Below are 20157 nucleotides of genomic sequence, written 5' to 3' on the forward strand. Positions count from 1 at the left end.
TACTGGCCCATCAAGAGGCATTGCAACAATCCTCCTGGACCAAACCATTTCATTTCTAGCCGGGGGTGCCTCTACACCCGAAAACATATACATGGTAAAACTAAAAGTATCACAAATGTCTGACAGATATCTTTGAAAATATATATGAAATAGATGCCATAGCTTATACGTACACCACGAGAATGTTTTTCTTTGTATTTTGATTTTCTCAACATCGCCAAATTTGAACTCCGCCCTGTGTTTGGTCTACCCGAAAGTGACAGTGAGAGCGCAGCCAACATTCATTATGTCAGAAAAAAAGCGTCTATATTTTGTAATCGATTTCCTAGAAAGAAATATGCGTTTTAATAAATATTACATTAACTTGCTACATGGGCCGCTGGGCTTTATTGTATAAAACATTTTAATGATTAAAAATATATGCTGGAATGCTCTGAAGGTTTCACATAACCAATTAAAGGGCTCAAAACTAAAACATAAAATAAAGGCTTTTGAATTAGCTGTAAAATTATTTATTTGCACATATTATTACATTTTCTGCAGCTAATAAATTGATATTAAAAGCATAATTAAAGCGTTCAGAAGTTTGCTGTATGTAATTACACGCGGTTTGTTTATTTCAGTCACTACAGACGCAGATTATAGTCTACAGAAATGCTCCAAATTGAGTTTCATGCGTAACTGCAGCGCAAAATTGGGCTAAACGTCTGGTTCTGGACAAGTGTTTGGCAGCTTCCTGTCACATGTCTGCTACAGTAGGATCATATGACCTCAGTCGATGAAAATGAAAGCTGGGCACCACCGGCTGAAACCTGCACTGCTTATTTTGATCTTGAATTTATGTTTTTACGCGAGTTACCAGCTGACTGAGCCGCAGGTAAGACAGCTGAGAAATTGTTAAGAGTTGTTTAGTTTAAGTGAGTTTAACAAGAGTCACATCATTTGCTCATATTATTGATTAAGACCGTGTTTTTGGTAGATACACCACACTAGTCTAGCAGCGAAGCATAATCAGGAGTACTGCTATTTAAAACCCTTTCTTCCACCTTCGCAATCATTTGCAATCACAGATATGTAAGCTCTGCAGCGGGACGGTCCTGAATGGCACCGTGGTGGACCAGTTCTGCTCCGCATCCGCTGGTCGGATAGACGGACGCTGCTGTTTGAGAAACGACAACACAAGCGACCCTGAACACATCATCGGGTAGGATTTTAATGTTGCCTTCACGGTGCATTCGGAAATTTAGGGATTACATTTTGTTATGTCAAGTAATAAAGGGTTGATCTGGTAAATCTGAAGGTTAAAAGGAACAGCACAGCAGTATAAATAAATGAGTAAGTTATTAGGGGAAAAGTAGATAAACCATTATATAAAGTGGGGGAGAAAAGGTGCTGAATACACGGGCCTAAGCTTTCACTTCTTTCCAGATGTATTATTACTGTATTTCTTTTTGCATTTTTTAGCAATTATTTATTTATTTCAGTATTTATCAATATGGATGTTTCTGTCACTTTATGTATTAATCGCTCTATTTATTTATATTTGTTTATCTTTCGTCATTATAATAAGGTGTAGTTTTAATATTTTGGAAAAGTAAGGAATTTCAGACTAAGGACACTAAAGGGAGGTTGCTCAAGTGTTTTCTTAAACTCGAGATTAAATGGTGGGGTGGGGGGATCTGCAACCTCACTGCCAGATGCCACTAAATCTTACACATTGCACAGCATTCTAATTTGAAATGCTCAAAATCTTAATAATAACTTCCAATTGCTTTTAGTCGAAGCTTGGGAGGAGCACTGGAAGTACAACATACTGTAGAGTTGAGTTGAGCAAGCTTTTTTTTTCTCTTTGTCATCAATTTCTGTGTAATTTCCCTTTTTTTTTTTTTTTTTTTTTTTTTACGGTTTTTACTGTTTATACTAGCTACCAGTGCCAATGTTGTAACCTTTGTCCCCATTTGACATGTAGCCCATTAACTACAGTATACCAACTATTGAAAGTTAGTTCTGTGTAACGTTAACTTTGTTCTATTAGTGTTTTAACATGTCTTTTGTTTGTGCCAGGTTGGATCTGTCTAACTGTTCACTGACTCATGTGGGGGATCTTAAAGAAGCATCAACAGCGTTAATGATGTACGTAAAGTAAATACATTTTCTTACCACTTTACACAACATATATAATGGAAGCTGTATGTGTAGACAAAATAACAGAAGAACCTAAAACCCTAAAATTTAGATGTTTCTGCTGTTGCTGTATTCATCAAAACAAAAAACACTCTCATCACAACATGTTGATTCTGCATGATCATTTGGGCGTGTTCCACTTGACAAACTGTTTAGACTTCTGCATGGCTACATTCAGGAAAACATACATCACGTATGCGGGTGATTCCCCAGACTGATCTTATCAACATAAGAGCCAGCAGGGGCTTAGGAATGTTTCCATTTCTAGCTTCAAATAGAAACATGTATCTCTCCTACTATCAGGGACTAAAACTCTTCGGCTACTCTTATGAGAAGAGAGAGAGATAAGTAGAGTTAAAGCAAATTAGCTCCCAGAGCGTTTCTAGCACAAGAAATGTACGACTACCTCTCATTCATGTTTATTATGTATACAAAACTCTTTCTTTCCTTGTGTTGCAGAGACCTCTCACACAATTCAATTGTCAACATCAGTGAATCAGTATTTCAAGGATTTATTGAATTAAATTACATGTAAGTACCCCATTACAAAAGCAAAACTTACACTATGACAGCTTCTTATGAGTATCAACTCAATGTTATTTCATTGTGGCTTTTTAGGATTTTGCCAGCAGACATAGGTTGTCCAGGAGGCAATGCGTCCTGGGAAAAGGATGAGGTCAAAGAGGGAAATCGTCTTTGCGAAGGCCAGAAAAATACATGCAACCAGACTGGACAGCTGTGTAAGTCTCTGTTATCTTTGTATCCATCTGCCATGTCATACTTTTTATGTTGAAAGCAGATGTGCACATACTGTCCATTATAAGACATACCATGTAAAACTGCAGTAATCCATTGGTAATACATCTGTATGAGACCTGTACATTTTTAAATTATGGACAATTCACAGCCATTAACTGTCCGGAGAACTCCCTCTGCGGGCCCTACGGCCCAGGCTTCTTTCAGTGCAGCTGTGCTGGCAACTATCATGGATACAAGTGTCTTCGAGAGGTCAGTTCTGTGGGCTGCTTTATTTGAGTTTGATGTTGCTATTACAAATATTCCACTTCATTACTTAGGTCTAACATAAGTAAAGTTACATTTTTTTTAAGCAATGCATTCATTCATTGTGAACAGGGTGAGTTCCCAAATCTCCTGGTGTTTGGGCCTCTTGGAGCATCCACGGTGGTGATCTCTGTCCTGCTGTGGGTCACCCAGAGAAGGAAGGTCAAATCACTGTGAGGCTGAACTGCATTTGACTGGTTTTTATCTTCATCTGCAATGATCTACTGAGCTGAAACTGACTGTTCTGAAAGGGAAAATGCAGACACAAAGTCTGAGGTGACCCCAGGCTTCTTTTAGATATTTTATGATTTTTACACTTCTGTGGGGCAGCTGTGTTTTATCCAGGGACATTTTAAAACTGACATTTGAAAGGATTTGAGAACATTTTGCTCTAAGTTTTAAAATGTGTTTTTTCTTAATAATGACCACTATTAACACTGAAGTTGCGTAATGTTGACTGATACTAAATTTTAGTGAAGAGGTTGTGTTAAACAAAACCCTAAAGAGTTATTTGCTGTTAACTGTGCCAAACAGATAATGAATGTGTGTTTGCACAACAATGGAACTACATGTCTTGAAGCATGTTTGAGATTATTTGTAGATTTTTATCAAATTTGAGCACCACTTTATTGCATGTTGAACATGTCGTTTACTGTGCGCAAAAACCCAAGTCAGCTTCAGTATTGAAATCATGATTTAAATCAAGATCCCAAGTTTAACTGACCTCGGTTTTTATTCTGGAAAAGGAATTTTATTTAAAAGTTGGACGTTATCTACTACTGTGCAGTATATCATTTAGTTGTCACCATCATAGTCTGAGCAGTGTTTTTGTGGTCCGGTGAACCATTAACATATTATCATCCTTCATAATAAATGATTGATTGATGATTGGTTTGTATCTAAACCTGCAGAAATGTTTTTATCGCAATAAATGAGTGTGATTTATACTGTTGCCAGGCTGTCTTACCACATTGCACGAGACACAATACTGCTGAAAATGCTATTATGTTTGTACTATTTGTTCATCAGTCACATGATTATTTGGAAAATGTCTTGATATTGATGGGCAGGTAATTTTGATGCTTCTAATAAAAACTCGAAGAGAAAGAGTCCCTTGATTGCTTTTTCCTGTGCTACTTTATCATATTGACATAATGCATTTACAAAGAAATTCTATATTAGAACAATTTTCATATACTTCTGGAAATACACAGTAACCCAACTGGAAAAGAAAGTAGTATTATCATGGTGTCAAGACAAATATATTAAATATATGAAATTTGATGAACACGTATCATGTGTTGACTTTGGGACGCGAGTTCCTTAGCCAAAAAACTGTTTTACTACCTGGTTAATGTCCTACTTTTCCTTCCTCTGTTCAGCTGATCAGGTCATTAAAAACAAGTATGGAGACTTTTATGAGCCATAAAATCCTTCTGAGATAAAATGTAATTATGGGGTAAGTTCTGTTAGGTTAAAAATTGCACACTGTGGTTGACAAGAGGAACAATAGAACTGTTGCAACGTTGAATGAAATGTTTCCTATGTTTCCTATGCTAGGGGTTGAAAGGACAGATGGACCAAACCTGTAATTGTCCCACCTTACCACAAAAACACACATGAACTCTGTTTAAAAAGCATATGCCATTTCAGATATATATTTATTGCATGCTAAAAGCACGATATTCTGTGTTGTGTGCAAGCTGTCATGCACACAAACTCCCCCATCAAGACACAAACACACAGCCTTGTGGCTTAGAGTGAAGTGAGCTGGAGGTCTTTCACTGGTCCACATTTTTGACTCGCAGCACCACGGGCACCGAGGTGCATGGGATCATTCCAAGCTCTGTGATCACTAGGTCCACGAAATCAGGCGGCGTGACGTCATACACCAGGTTAAGCAAGCCAAGTGAGTGCACTTCCTGCCAGTGTTCCAGCTGTGTCTTCCCTTTACGGGTCACGATGAGGTCGTCTGGGTCATCTGGAAATTACATGAGATCAGAGTTATCTAACGTGTGCGATGACTTTCAACCAACTTCAAAAAACTAAATTGAAAAACAGCTTAACTGAATGTGAAAATTCAACAAATGAAGCCGCTGGTTGTCATTTCCATACCAAGTTCATTGGACACAAAGGAATCGGTCTGCACCCTCTCACAGAACTTGTACGTCTCACAGCACACCAGCACAGGCACGTTAAAGGCTTTGGCCACCAGAGCTATTTGTGACGTCCCCACACGAGACATGACGTAACCGTTGGCCAGCAGAGCATGAGCACCAAGGAACACCTTCGATACCTATGAGGTCCAAGATCAAGTTTTTATCAGGATATGTACACAAAACAAAGAGACTATTCTATTAAGTCTACTGAGGCTCTGATGAGTAAGTGTTTCCATAATCACCTCTGGAAGGATGTAGGAGACGGCCGAGATAAGGACATAGGTGCAGCTAATGCCTCTCTGGACCAGGCGCCTCAAAGCCTCCCTGCCCTCCAGCCGAGGCCTGCTGTCCACCACGATCACGCGGAACTTCCTGCCTTTCTCAAAGGCCTCGCACAGGATGTGGTTGACCAGTGACGAGCTGAGTAGAGGGAAAAAAAGTACGAGTATAGATGAAAATAAGAGGTGGTGATGTAAGGAGAAAGTGTGGGAGGAAGAAGGAGGAAGGATGTTGGGATTTAAGAGACGAGACAAGAAAGGAGAAGAGAAAGTGTTAAGAAAGAGTTTAAAAAAGGATTTTAGTTCTGGATGTGGGGAGAACTGCTTGAATTATGAAGACAAACATTTAAGCAGTACTTGGTTTCTAGTGTCTGCAATTGTTACAGCCAAAACTAAACACACACACCATTATGACATATAATTACATTTTTCCTTCCACGTCTGAATGAAGTGGCTTACCATCCATAAACTAGGATGACATCTCCATCACTGATCTTTTCTATTGAGGACTTTGCGATAGCTTCAGCAGCAAGAATGATCTTTTCGTTAATGTAGCTCTCGATACAGGACAGCAGTTTGCTTTTTGCCTAAAACAGAGAAAGAGTGAGTGAGAGAAATGTTAATGAGTCACTAAAACATTATGTTTATCAAGTATAGGAGCAACAACACATTGAATGTAGGACAAGAAAAAACAACAACAATAACCTCTTCTTCTTTGCACTGACTAGAAATATTGGAGATCTCCTTCTTGATATATTTGATTGCATTACCCATACTGGCTGACAGAGGGCGACATTGATTCAAAAAGCTGCAAAGACACAAAAAATATGATCTCATGTAGAAAACTGCAGAGCTTAAACTGAATATGTTATTTATTCAATAATCAAATTATTATGAGACAAATCAACACTTAGTGAATTCAATAAAACTGAATTTGTACCTGATGTAAGGTTTCAGCTTGTTGACCAAATCTCTTGAAAGCTCCTCGTTTGGAGGTGTAGTGTAGTCCCTTATGACCTGAAGAAAAAGAGCTTTTAGTTTGTTTGCTTATATCTGCACCAAATAAATATAAATATTAACCTCACTGACTTATGCTAACTGTTAAAATTTCCAGTTACATAGTTTGTGAAAAAGGTGACAGAGCAATTAATGATTTCAGTTTTTGCCCTATGAGAAAGCTAACATATTTTCAGAATAGTAAAATTGCAACATTTATGGCTATGAGGAATGTCTCTAAAACCTGTTAACATGTACTGAAAGTATAAAGTAATGTATAAAATAATGAATTCTTGCTTTTTCTGCTGCTGTGTGGGCTTACACACAGAACAATAGGATGACAAAGCATTCAGATTGACAGGTCTGTGTTGTACCTGTTTGAAGGCATGCAGCAGGGCTACAGAGCGAGCGTTGGATCCTGCAACAATGCCCTGCGAATACTGAAGACCCAGTCGAACAATAGCGGGATGAATCACTGAGGAGGGAATGCTGACACAGACAAAAATACTCAATTAGATTTGAGTGACTTGCATGTCATAAATCAAACTGCTCTGAGATAACCATGTGCTGTGCTGTGTATAGTCAGTTCACCTGAGTTGCTGTGTTAGAGGGGCTTTACGGCTGTACTGGTGAAGGTGAGAAAACAGGCTGACTTTGTAGCCATAGTCTGACCGCAGTGGGATCTGAAATAAAGCAGATTAGGGTCAAATACCATCACTTCATAAAAGAACAGAGGTGATGACCAAAGCCGTATCAGCACAATCACAGCACAACTGAAACATATAACAAAAAAACTGACGCCAATGGAGCAAAATTCCTATATGACTAATGGAAGGCAAAAACATATAATATCAGATTTTTTTCATATTTAACTTTGGTACCATATAAAAATGAACTCTAATTATGTTGATTTTGTTGTAAAAGTTCTCCAATTAAAAACGCTTCAACTAGAGAGCAGAATTATAACCAAAAACCTGCACAGCAACCGAAAAAACAAGATAAACTGTTACCAACTTCTTAATCAACTACACGTACAGATAATTAAACACATCCTATCGAGATACCATCTCTGTCTTCATTGACTGAACAATAAGTTTGCAGTTTGTCTTTGCAATGACTGAGCAGCAGTGGTGTGGAAGTACAATGACAATCACAGGTTAGCATACAAAACAGGGTTAAAAGAAAACTGTCGGCGGTACACATGTAGACGAACCAGACCTCGATGGTTTATACCTTTGTAGCAGAATTGTGCTCTGGTGTCTGAAAGAAACGTTAGGTACAATCACATGCAGTTATAACTGATGATGATGTAAGAGGGCAACGACAAACAAAACATGCACTATCATTGTTTTTATCCCTCTGTTTTTTAGAACTGTTGGCCAAATGCTTGTTTTATAAATCCTAATATTGGACAATGATGACTTTGTGTAACTTTTGTTTTCTTGAAAATGGCATCGGCATCATCATCATCATCATCATCATCATCATACTGTACTGTTGTCTTACACTTTCATTACATTTTAAACTAGATAACTAACCAGCTAACATTTTCTGTTCTTGAAGTTCAGACGCCTGCTCAATTTGGCAGCAACTAACAATTATTATTACAATTCATTATCAATTAATTTGTTGATTATTTTCTCGACATACAGATTAGTCGAATGTCAGAAAATTGTGAAAATGTTTCCCAAAGCCCACAATGTAACCTGAAATATCTTATTTGTCCTGATCAATAGTCCAAAGAATATCAGGACTACAGAAACAGGAAAATATTCACATTTAAGAAGCCAAAAGGACCACATTTTTGGCTTTTTTTTTTTTTTTTAAATGACTTGACACTATGAATCAATTATAAGAAATAGTAGAACTTTCTCTTGATATCATTCATTTCTCAGAAAGACAACTTTTTTCTGTCATTGGCTGACACCTGTAACAGCTTGGTGTTACAACAGATGTGAATCTTGTATCTGTGTATTTCAGGATCATTGGAATGGCAAACTCACAGATCCTTATGAGATTTTTACTCAGTTAGTGATTAAAAAAGGTAAGCATGTTGGAAAGTTCAACCGGTTAAGTCCATGTACAGTATGTTAAAATATAGTGAATATTTATTTACTGCAAAAGCCCAAATATAAAAAATTCAAATTAGTTTTATGTATGGCTAATAAAGTAATATAAAAATTACTTAAGTAATCTATTATGAGTATTTTTGGATTGTAGGGTATTTACAATAAATGTACACTTACATTTCTTTATATTTAACCAATGTTTTCTTGAATAAGATTAAGTGTTAAAGGCTTTTAGAAATAGTACAGACACAGTAAAAACTGTAGCATCCAACCTGTTGTCTTTCCAGTTTCTTGGCCAGTTTCTTTAAAACATCTGGGTTGTCCACTTGGATATGTTCAGGAAGCCTCTTCACCACTGAAAACACAACAATAAAGTGAGTATTTTCGGCTGTGTATAACATGTAATTTAATTTAATTTGACTGAATAGTGATTTTACTACACAGGGGTGGAAGTATCCAGATCCTCTACTTAAATTACAACTAAAAAGTGTGATTGTTAAAATACTGTTATAGCATTTTACAGTGTTTATTTTTATCACTAACAAATACATGTGAGAGCATTTTAATGTTGCAATTCATCAATGAGCCAATTTTAGATACTTTGGGTAGATTACTAGTAATAGTGCATTATAATATATAAGCGTGTCACAGGTTTTTTTATACTAATAATAGTAATACACTATTTTTACATTGAGTTTACATTTAATTGAGTAAATGTAGTTACACTCCACCACTGTCACTACATATGTTGACCGTACCTGGCTGCAGCTCACTAGGCAGTGCTTTGGATTTGCCAGCGGTAACCTGCTGGCCCACGTCTCCCTTCTTGCCCTGTTTGGACGCCCTCTCAGCCTCTTGCCGCGCTCTCCTCTCAGCTTTCAGCTCTGCTTTACTCTTAGCCGGCTTGTCTGCAGGTGCAGGACTTTCTGACACAGGCACAGGGACTGGGACTGGTGCAGGAGCAGGTACTGCTGAAGGAGCTGAGGAATCAGAATAAAGATTAATAATATAAGGAAATGTTCCTTGACTGTAATCCATGCATCCAACTGCAGCAAACACTGGTGCTGTTCATATCTTGTGCACCTTTCTGTGCGGTGACTTGTGTTGGGGGTTGGGAGGCTGGAGTAGCTGAACTGACAGGCTTCTTTTCTTTCTCACTCTGCTGTGAAGCCTTGTCATCTTTTTTCTCTTTGTTTTTCTTCTGCTGTTTCTTCTCTTTCCTCAGCCGCTGCTTCTCCTCTTTGGTCAGCTCTTTGCCTTCAGCCTGTTGATTGTCAACGTCCAGAAGTGAAGGGGGAAGGACAGAACATAAGATAAAAGCCAGGTATTTATCCACATATAAGACTATGGAAAAAGTTTTTTAAAAACACACACTCACCTTTACGCGATCAATGCCACCTATATTGCAGGGTCCATCTGTAATGTAAACAGTGGATGATTATATGATTAAATTAGGTTATCACACACTTATGATGCACTTTTAACGGTCTGTCGATGTGGTGCTCCAGCTGTCTGTTGCTCTGAACATCATGCTAATAAAACCTGTGTGTGCTCCCATCATCTTCACATCACAGTGACATCTTCAAACAGTATTTTTTTCATTTATTTTGTTCATTAAAAAATCCTACAAGAAAGGATGATGCAATATTATCGCGTTAAACGGCATAGTCTGGTACTGCTAACATTAGCAGCGTTAGCATCAGAAAATTAACTTTGCTACGAGCCAAACACAAAGACCCAAACACACGAGTTACCCGTTTGAGACATTTTAACGCTGCCCCCACCCTAACATAATAATAAATACCTGGAAAGGGTTACAAAGTCCAGCTGTTACACACTCCCCAAACTCACCTGTCACTCCACTGTCAGCCATGTTTACGATGCTGCTCCACTTCCTCTGCTGCTGCACAAACTACTAGCCCGAAAAATGTATATCGCCCCCTGATGGCAAAGTCACAGAGCTGCAATCCTCACTGCTCCAACATTTGTAAGGTTTAATTAGCTTATAAATTATTGCTTGTTTTCTATTTAAATATACTTAATTGTATTGGGTTTACAGCTCTGGAGGTCCGTGTATGGTTATTGGTTAATGGTTATTATATTTTCATGTTAAAATACAAAAGATTAAATTGAAATACACTGTTTTTCTTTTTCCTGGTCAAAAAGGGATGATGAAAAAAATGATTTGATTTTCTTTTCATATTGAGAATGATAAAAAAAAATTAAAAAATCACTGGCAAAGAAAAACAGCTCGTTTAGCGGTCCTTGTATCTTTTGGTCATTTGATTTTCTTTTCAGGAAGGAGTATTAAAAAACAAACAAACACTGGACACAGGACATTTAATCTTCATCAAACAAATGAATGTATTATTGTGCATGCATACATTATGATATTTGGGTTACAGCTCTTTATATCTTTGTTATATTTTCCTCTGTCAATTAGGGCTGGTCAAAATGTCATGGGGTGGGAATCCCTCCTGATAACGTGTTTCTCCGGGGTCAATCCCAGACCTCCACCTGTGTTCATGCCCTGTCAGTGTGTGTAAAATAATGTTAATTCGTCTGAGGTACTTATTTAGTGGTTTCAGGATCTGGCAGTAGGTTTACTTTGTTATTTTCATAAATTCAGTATTTTCTCCACCGCATTTCAGCTGTAGTGAGTCACAGGGGATCTGTTGGGTTAGGAAGCGTGTTTTTTTTTTGTGTGTTCATGATTTGGCGCCAGCTGCAGCCGTTCTCTTTGATAGATACATAGCCTACATATGGCATGTCTATCAGACCGTTGTGGCGGTTAGTGTTAAACTACTTTTCCCTGACATGGACAGGATCATTTAAAAAAAATCTTGCGCTCTTGCCTTGATGACGACATCTTGTAACAGAATATGAGAAAATTTGTAATGCAACTTCTTCTTCTTCTTCTTCTTCTTCTTCTTCTTCTTCTTCTTCTTCTTCTTCTTCTTCTTCTTCTTCTTCTTCTTCTTCTTCTTCTTCTTCTTCTTATCATTATCATCATTGCACACTGCATTTACTGTTTACTCCTTGTCAATATGTTGTACATTTTATTTAATTCTCTTACATCCCAAACCTGTAGCAGCTCTTGAAATACTCACTCCTTTTTTATTATTATTATTGTAAATGTCTTTCTTTCTCTTTTTATTTTATTTAGGATTATTAAATTGTGTTTATATTTTGTTATGTACCACAAGACCAAGGCAAATTCCTTGTATGTGCAAACCTACTTGGCAGTAAACTTGATTCTAAGTGCAGAATATAACATTGAACAATACAACACTGAACAAATACACAAAAATAGTTGTCTGGGGAAATTCAGACATGTTTTCTTTTTCAGTTCAGTTCAGTCCACATCCTAACAGTTAGGTTACTTCTTTGGTATCAAGTGTCGTTTAAATTATCCACTTTCTTTAGTTCGCATTAATTCAAGACAGTCTTAAAACAACAGTGAGAGACTTAACTAAAAATTGAAACAGGTTTTTCTTGGTGTTATAATTTCTCCTGTTCACACTGACCACTAAAATATCCCCTTCAACTGTGCTTTCAGTAAAAGTGATCAAAACAATTAAGTCAACAGCCCTATCAAGTTTATCTGAAGATAATGACGCCTCAGTTGTCTGAGTTTGTAAAATAAAAATAAAGTGGAGATCCTTCACAGTTACAGCCTATTTTAGTAAAAAAAGAAAATCCTTATTTGTGTATTGACAGACACACACAGTGTTCTCCTGTTTTGCTGCAGCTTAAGGATCATAACAAAAACAGGAAATTTGGCACTTAAGAGAAAGTAACTTCAAAAGATATTGATTTGATTTGACTAATTAGCATTTGAATCATATTGACTTCTAATAACATTTTCAAATACACGATTTAACAAAAGTAGAGCTATGGAGTTTGTACTTACATTGAAAGTGTGTAATGAACGGATCTCTTAATGGTCACTATGAACTGGAGTAATGATTACAGCAAGAAAAATGTGTCAATGTTCATTTGGGCACCTGACTATTGTTTTAAAACAGAATTGAAAAGTTGTAAACTGGTCATTTAAGCTCTGTGCTCTGTGGACCAGACTATATGTAATACATTTGTGTTTTTTATATCAGGCTTAACTTTCTACTACTGACTAACTTGTATGTGTTGTAACTGTAATGACTTCTTCAGCCTCCATACAGTACAAATGAGATTTTAGTCATTTATTTGTGATGTTAAGACAGTGTGTCAATTTTTAATATGCAGGGAAGTGTTTTGTAAACTCTTGACAATGTACCTCATAGCCTTGAACTGACACAGCATATCCTTTTCCACTTTGGGTGTAACAACATTTATTCACCACATCTGAATTATTAGGATTAGATTTGACTCATTTTATAATGAGTGAGCAAGAAGAGAAAATGAACGCATGTGGTGTTCATTATTGAAATAAGCTCAGAGAATTTTGTAGTTACAGAATAGTTTCTTCACATGATTCAACAGAAGTTTTCCCACATTAGCACTGAACAAACTGCCTCACTGACCTCACCTCAGTGTATGCAGATAGATATTTATGAGTTGGGATATAGGCAAGGGAATCAATGTTATGTGTTTATACTAATATGTTTACTGTGTTACTATCTGTATATTTCTGTGTGGAATATGTAAAGGCTGTGAAAACACATTTCCTGCAGGACAATGAAGACTTCATCTATGGAGACCAGCCAAATGTGCAGTATGTTGGCCCTAGGAATTGCTTGTTAACACTTATTCAACAAAACCTCGTTACTGTACAAAAAATCAGTACTGTATCAGGAGCGCTATCCATGGTACTGAATTTTCTGGACCCAGTGTGTACTGTCAGATTCTGGATATGTAACTTCACCTCACACAGTCCTACTCTTTGTATTGGGAAATAAATAAAAGAGAAAAAGAAAGATGATATAATACATGTAAATTCCACAAGTGTGCTTATAAGTGTCTGGATGAAACTGAATTGCTCTTGTAAGTAAAGTGTGAAGTCATAAGTGTTTGCTGATTTGTTGAACATTTTATGAATGACTAACTGAATCACCAATTACACATATTTTTACCAAATATACATTTGAAACATGGGCCAGTGGTCAAATTTGTGTACTGTACATCTCACAACAATCACTCAAACCTCATATAAAGATATAGTTGGCAACGTTGTGTGCATATCTTTCAAATGTTAATTGAGTTTACAATTCAAATTTACATTAATACATTTTTCAACTGCTATTGACTTACTGTAAAGTAACATGTTTACATATTTTGTATCATTCCTTGTTCCTTCACTCACTGATTTTAACACTTGTTAAAGACAATCAGAGGAATATCAGTTCTACAAAGTACATTGTCAGTAATCTTTTATTGTTTTTTCATAAATGCCATAGAAGAAACAACTAATTCCAAGCTACAAAAGAAAAGAAACAATCTGTTATGGTCACTAAACTACTGACTCCAGAATATGCAGCATTACACCACAACGCCTCTGTGTCTTTGCTTCCACGCTGGTGTCTGCTGACTGAATTCACGACGCAGTAGCTGGTTGAAGGGGACCAAACCTCACAGAAACACCTGACTTGGTTCCGTTTGACCAGCCACAGCAAGGCGTGTTGCTTCAGCTGCAAGAGCCAGAGCCAGTAACAGGAGAGAGCGGGAGAAGGAGGGAGGAGGGGTACAGCGAGGAGGGGAAGAGGAAAGGTTGCAGTGGTAGAGGACGAAGAAAAAAGGGAAAAAGAGAGGAGGAAAAAAAAGGAGGTCGTCTTCCACAGGCTGCCAGGTCCTCTTCAGCCTACCTGATGAAACACAGAAAGAAAAAGAAAATCATAAATGACTTAGTTCTGCTAAACATCTGACATATCCTGCATAGTTACAAGATGGAAACAGGTGTCTCCCATGTTACCAAGCAGATAGTTCCTATTTAGAGGCTTGGGAACCCTGACAGCCAGTGACATCTCTCTATATTTCCTTCCAAATCCAGCCAACAGGAGCGAAACCTTCACCCTCAGTGACAGCTCTACATCTCTGCCCTCCCTCCCCCTTCCCCCTTCCTTTTTTGAGAGTCCTGTGGTTGCTATAATGGGTGACAGCTGTGGTCTGTCAATCCTCCTTGACTGTCAGGGGTTGGGGCAGGGCAGGAATTTTTCAAGAAGTCCCTGAGACCCGATCAGCAGCCCCGGGAGTAATGCTAACTGTACATGTGCCTGAGCTGAAGGAGAGGAACAGGCCTTTCACCTGTTGTCTTGGTCACACACACACACTCACGCACACACGCACACACACACACACACACACACACACACACACACACACACACACACACACACACACACACACACACACACACACTCTCCTCTGTCTCATAAAATCACACAAAGGCATGCTTAGACAATATAGCTGGATGTAAATCCATCTGTCATGACTGTCATTCAGTTTAAAAAATGACCGTTACAATAAAAACCCAACCAGAAATGTCTCTTCTCAGCAGTGAGGTTGGTGCTCAAGTCCCCTTGAAACCACACACTTCCTTACATTCCATAAGTGGTGTATTAATATGGGGATATAAGGAAGCATGTCTTCACAAGGGGCAACAACTGGATTCACTGCTCCACGGACACAAAGCACCCTTTCATAGTCACAGTTGCAGAGGAGCGGGAACAACCGGCTTAACAATGGTTAACTGTGACAGAGAGGGAAAGGGACGGGGCAGAAGGAACACGTGATGGCGGCTTCGATCATCTGCGCCACAAGCAGTAGAAATTCAACGTTTTGTCAGATGAAATTGAATTTTTGAATCTCATTTGAGTAAAATATGTTTGTTTCTAGTTACAACATCTTGAGGCTTAATTTCCTAAACTGTGTTCTTCTAAGATGAGCAGAAAGTGTGACTCACCGCAGGGAAAAGTCTGTAATAACAAGCACATGGCAAATTCAAGCTGCTCTGCACCAGCCTTTGATGGATTATGCCAAAGTGATGATGCTGAACTGTCTGTCACAGTAACTTTACACTGCAATGTGTTTGAATAACTATGAAGGGCGAGGCAAAGACCAGTAAACAAAGGTCACCATCTGTGTTGTTTCCTAAACATTATGCCATTTTGATACCAACAATAGTGTAACAATGAAATATATAAAACAGTTTTAAGAATAAAAATGAATAAAGATCAATGTTAAAATTGCACACATTTTAAATAAAATCAAGCTTGAATAGATTTGAAATATTTTACTCACCTTTTTTGTATTCTGTTGTGTCTCCTCCTCATGATGAGTAGCTGAGGTTGAGACGGAGGCCACAGTGGGCTCAGTCAGCGTCTCCTACACTCTAACTGTCTATCTAGTGGTGACTGCCTTGATAAACCTGACCACAGCTACAGCATAACTCCAAACCAAATGGCCATTAGAGAGACTACTTTGATTAGACTGTGACGGCTCCTCTGAGAGACACATGTCAAGTCACCAAAGTCACACCTCAGCTTCCCCCTCACCTGACAGAGGTGTCAGACTCTGTATCGTAAAACTGAGATCTAACAACTGGCTTGATGCCTGATTTTACTCACATGGTGCTGCAAATCAAGCAAACTGAAGAAGTCAAGCCTTAAATGTCTGAATCTAGAAGAAACTGGACTCAATAGAACAACTTCACAGTTGTGCTCATTCCTGGACTTGTAAAATAAAACATTTGACATTAACCAATAAAAGGAAAAGCTGTGTACAAAAGTTGTTCTAAAAGCTACAATCAATTAAAAAGCAGAAAAACTGGAAAAACTACCATTTTCTTCTCCCAAATCTCAGTCAAAACTCATAGACCAACCTTACTTCTTGTCCCTGAAGCCCAAACTCCTCTAACTATCCCTCCACTTCCTGACAACCATTCCCCAATTTCACCCTGCTCCCTCTCCTCTCTTCGCCTCAGCTCTCCTGCATTCAACCATCCTCCTCCGTATCTCGCTGGTGGATTGTGCCCACATCAGGCCTTGCAGATCGGCCTTTTCTATCCCGCCAGGAGCGCCCCCCTCCAAAGCGGCCTCCCACCTGTTGGTGTCCTTTAGAAGCCCGGGCCTCTCCTGCGCCTCCTGTCCGGCCCAATCAGGGCCCTGACAGGGGGGAGCCAGCCTGTGAAATCACACCTCTCAGCTGTTCACACTGGGCTCGAGACACCCTACACCCCTGCCGTTCCTCTGTTCAGCCCCCACCCCACCCTGCCTCTATTTTACACCGTATGTCAATGGCTCCTTTTTGGAAAAAAAAAAGGGTGAAAGAGAGGGGATAGAGAGAAACAAGGAAGCAACTGCAGGATGGGCGTGTTTTATTGGTTTTGGGGGTACAGTCAGAACAGCAGTTACAGCAGTCCATGAGTCACAGCTGAAGCCAAGGTTGAGTTTCATCCCGTTTTGGTTTGCTGGGCTTCACTTTGGTTTCATTGTATTGTTTACAGTATAGCTGTTGTCAAAATCATTTATAGTCTCTCATGAGCTTGTGACCAAAGCATTTTCCAGCCAATTTCATGTCATGACACGATGACTTGAGAGGCAGCCAAAATCACAAATCAAATCTGCCTCACGGTCTACCAAATGCGGTAAATCCTTCTACAAACTGTAACGTAAACCTCCACTAATGAAGCACAGCCAGTGACATGTGAGGAGTGTGAATAAGTTATATGGGTGTTCTTGTGGTACCATAAAAACAAGCAGCAGTGACCACAAGGTGACCATCTTGCCACCATGACACTTACAATACAGCAGTGAATGTAAATGAAGCCATTGCTGAGGGGAGAGAACAATCAAGAGATGTTAAAAATGTTTTTTTTTTTAAATGTATTAACTAAAAGAGTCAGAAATTAATTCCATCAATTTCTTATCAGCCACCCTTTGATGTTGTCTTTATCCTTGCTGTTAATATCTTCTAAGTTGCTATATAGAGTCTGTAGATCCATATTTGACTGTTTTGAAGCATCTGTGTGACCATACAGTGATTACCAATACTGTAGAGGCGAACGGGCCGAGCTCAGGGGTTCATTTTCCTCTGCTGCAAGCACAAGCCGCTCCACTAAGGTCAACACCTGTGTTCTAAAATCAGCCCTGGGGTTGGGTGTGATAGGAACCCGGGCCTCATTCACAGAAAGCTCGAGCTCAGAGAGGGGGGCTTATATTGAAACCTAACGCTCTCGCTATTTTCGAGGCACTCGCCGTCCACAAATAGCACCCCATCGAATCTTTGTAGCTCCCGTTTTTCTCTGTGCCCGCAGGATGTTGTCTAAATTCGACAGTTGTTCGATATTTCCCATGGCCCCAGTCCAGGGTGTATCACAAATGCAACATTTCCACTAATGTCAGCAATGCGCCAAGGCCTCGCCAGATATATCTGGGTGCTAGAAATATCAAATTACTTTTGTTGTTGAGTGAATTCTTGGTCACTCACACCGGACACAATGGTTAAGACACAAATCATAATCCTGCTGTTCCTCTTAACGGGACAGCTGATCACTGTCACATACTGACTCACGGACCAACAAACAGATCAGCCAAAGACTCTCATCTAATCATCTGTTTCTCTTTCATCATGTGTCATGCATCATGCAAAAGATCTCATCTTACCCTGCGATTTTTTTCATCTGTCAACCCCTCTTCTGTTTTATTTATCGGAGCTTCAGTCATCAATCTGCTAATCATTTACAGATCGAAATGAATCCCATAAAAAAAACGTTCTCAAAACAATGAGTGAATGTGATTTAAGTTCTTGAGTCACTTTTTTAAAAGAACAATTAAGCCAAAATGAGAGGAAGACATCTCTGGAGTTCAGTGGTTGGGTTGCATGTTATCTACGAATTGGGTCAGTGGGGTTATTTTTATCCTATGTTCACATACCGGGGCCCCCGTTTGCTAATCACTTTGTTCCCCTCTGTCATACCCATCTTCCCCCTTGCCAACTTACCAATGCTTCTGGGGAGGTCATAACACGCTTTCTTGGCAGGAGGAAATAACTTCCCTTGGGATAACAGGTAAGAGTTAGACTGACTAACCCCAGAGCAGTTTCTTCAACAGTGGATAGCACAGATTTCTATGGTATAAATAAAACTGGCAGCTGACACCAGATCAGGAACTGCACTCTGCACTGGGCAGCGACACGCACAGGGATGGAACAAGCTCGCAAATTAACCCCTGTTCCTTGGAGGAAACTCCATTGCAGGAAGTGAAGAGGCAGCCTAATAAACCATATTTAACACATTTTGAAATCTACTGTCACAAAACATCTCCTTTCTCTCATTTTATCTATATTAGTCCGATACATGACTTAACTTTATGTTTTGATTTGTTCAGAAATACAATGTTAAAGTTTTGCAAAGTAGTTTTTAACACTCAATAAAATGTGTGAATGATAAATCATAAAACATTACATGTATTTCTTTAACACAAGATCTTTGAATTTTAAAAAAATAGCAGCATGGGGGAGAAGAAATCCACAATATGAGGGCGTAAATGCTAAAATTTGAAGTTGGTAAAGGTTACTAATACTCCAACAAGAACCTAAAAAACTGCTTGATCCCAGCAAAGCTCCAAACTGATCACTTTGTACCATGTTGCAGACTCATTATGTGGTATGACATTAATGCCACTCTCTGTCCTTCCCTGGGCACACCAGTTGCCAGGGCTGAGGTTGACACAGCTGTTGCAGGGAGCCTGGTCCCGTGTGTAGAGGCAATGAAGCAGAAAAGGTCAAAGGTCATCAGCATTTAAGCTAAAAGAAAGAACAGGTGATGGAGAGGTGAAGGGGACTAATTTGGGTGATTCACGGAGGGAACAGAAGGATTTTTAGACGGATGCTTTGAGGTCATTACAGTTTTAATGAAGAAGCGCAACAACTCTTGATCTCTTGTTGCAAAAGCATCCATTTATCGTTAATTGATGACAATTTAACAAACAATTGTGAAATGTGAAAACTAGAACTAGATAAAGCTGAATAAATTGCTATCAGAGCAGACTTTGTGTAAACTCTAATGGTAACGTCAGGGTGTTAATGACGGGTGGAGGACATGTAGTTAAACAAAAGGTGCTGGCTCTCTCTCTCTCTCTCTCTCTCTCTCTCTCTCTCTCTCTCTCTCTCTCTCTCTCTCTCTCCCTCCCTCTCTTTTGATTACATTCAAGTTTGATCTCTGGAGATTTCTTTAACGTGGCACCCTAATTACTGTAGGCTCCGATCTGTTACTAAAGCCCCAAAAGGTGTCATGACAGGAAACACATCCCTGACTTCTCTCACCGACCAAACAATTACGACATAAAAGGGATGTGGGTGTTACACAGGCCTGTGGCCTCTTTTAACTGGCCCTGTTGTAATGGTCAGGCGGCCTCTGAGTGACCGGATGACAGGTGATCTGCAATGTGGTGGATCAATACAAAATACTACTGA

General features: G+C 38.9%; 2 protein-coding genes and 1 long non-coding RNA gene across 4 annotated transcripts; 1 reads left to right on the forward strand and 2 right to left on the reverse strand.

Annotated features, from left to right (window-relative positions):
• Positions 1-779: 779 nt before the first annotated feature.
• On the forward strand, positions 780-4353 carry atraid (all-trans retinoic acid-induced differentiation factor). 2 transcript variants are annotated; one of them, XM_062436900.1, is made up of 7 exons: positions 780-877; positions 1071-1204; positions 2065-2142; positions 2644-2715; positions 2803-2924; positions 3092-3192; positions 3319-4353. In XM_062436900.1, the coding sequence occupies exons 1-7, from the start codon at positions 785-787 to the stop codon at positions 3421-3423; spliced, it is 705 nt and encodes a 234-aa protein (XP_062292884.1). In that variant the 5' UTR covers positions 780-784; the 3' UTR covers positions 3424-4353. The 2 variants fall into 2 exon arrangements, with proteins under 2 accessions (XP_062292884.1, XP_062292885.1); XM_062436901.1 differs by having other exon boundaries at positions 2065-2133.
• A 535-nt stretch (positions 4354-4888) lies between these two features.
• On the reverse strand, positions 4889-10634 carry eif2b4 (eukaryotic translation initiation factor 2B, subunit 4 delta). The gene is made up of 13 exons (XM_062437624.1): positions 10600-10634; positions 10127-10164; positions 9832-10012; positions 9507-9728; positions 9021-9103; positions 7271-7362; positions 7054-7168; positions 6624-6700; positions 6389-6491; positions 6143-6270; positions 5648-5825; positions 5362-5542; positions 4889-5227 (listed from the first exon to the last, which is right to left on the reverse strand). The coding sequence occupies exons 1-13, from the start codon at positions 10619-10621 to the stop codon at positions 5028-5030; spliced, it is 1620 nt and encodes a 539-aa protein (XP_062293608.1). The 5' UTR covers positions 10622-10634; the 3' UTR covers positions 4889-5027.
• Positions 10635-14102: 3468 nt separating this feature from the next.
• LOC133997831 (uncharacterized) lies at positions 14103-16945 on the reverse strand. Its single transcript, XR_009927313.1, has 2 exons — positions 15985-16945; positions 14103-14549 (listed from the first exon to the last, which is right to left on the reverse strand). It is a non-coding gene; the product is annotated as an uncharacterized LOC133997831 (long non-coding RNA).
• Between the last annotated feature and the right edge of the window lie 3212 nt (positions 16946-20157).

The sequence above is a fragment of the Scomber scombrus genome, chromosome 17 (assembly GCF_963691925.1).
Source record: "Scomber scombrus chromosome 17, fScoSco1.1, whole genome shotgun sequence".
Classification (NCBI taxonomy): domain Eukaryota; kingdom Metazoa; phylum Chordata; class Actinopteri; order Scombriformes; family Scombridae; genus Scomber; species Scomber scombrus.

Coding starts and splice junctions, on each gene's coding strand:
- atraid (XM_062436900.1), top strand. CDS start 785: ATGAAAGCTGGGCACCACCGGCTGAAACCTGCACTGCTTATTTTGATC. Junction 1,205..2,064: donor GACCCTGAACACATCATCGG/GTAGGATTTTAA, acceptor TGTTTGTGCCAG/GTTGGATCTGTCTAACTGTT. Junction 3,193..3,318: donor GATACAAGTGTCTTCGAGAG/GTCAGTTCTGTG, acceptor CATTGTGAACAG/GGTGAGTTCCCAAATCTCCT.
- eif2b4 (XM_062437624.1), bottom strand. CDS start 10,621: ATGGCTGACAGTGGAGTGACAG. Junction 10,165..10,599: donor GGCTGACAGTGGAGTGACAG/GTGAGTTTGGGG, acceptor TTTACATTACAG/ATGGACCCTGCAATATAGGT. Junction 6,492..6,623: donor AAGCTGAAACCTTACATCAG/GTACAAATTCAG, acceptor GTGTCTTTGCAG/CTTTTTGAATCAATGTCGCC.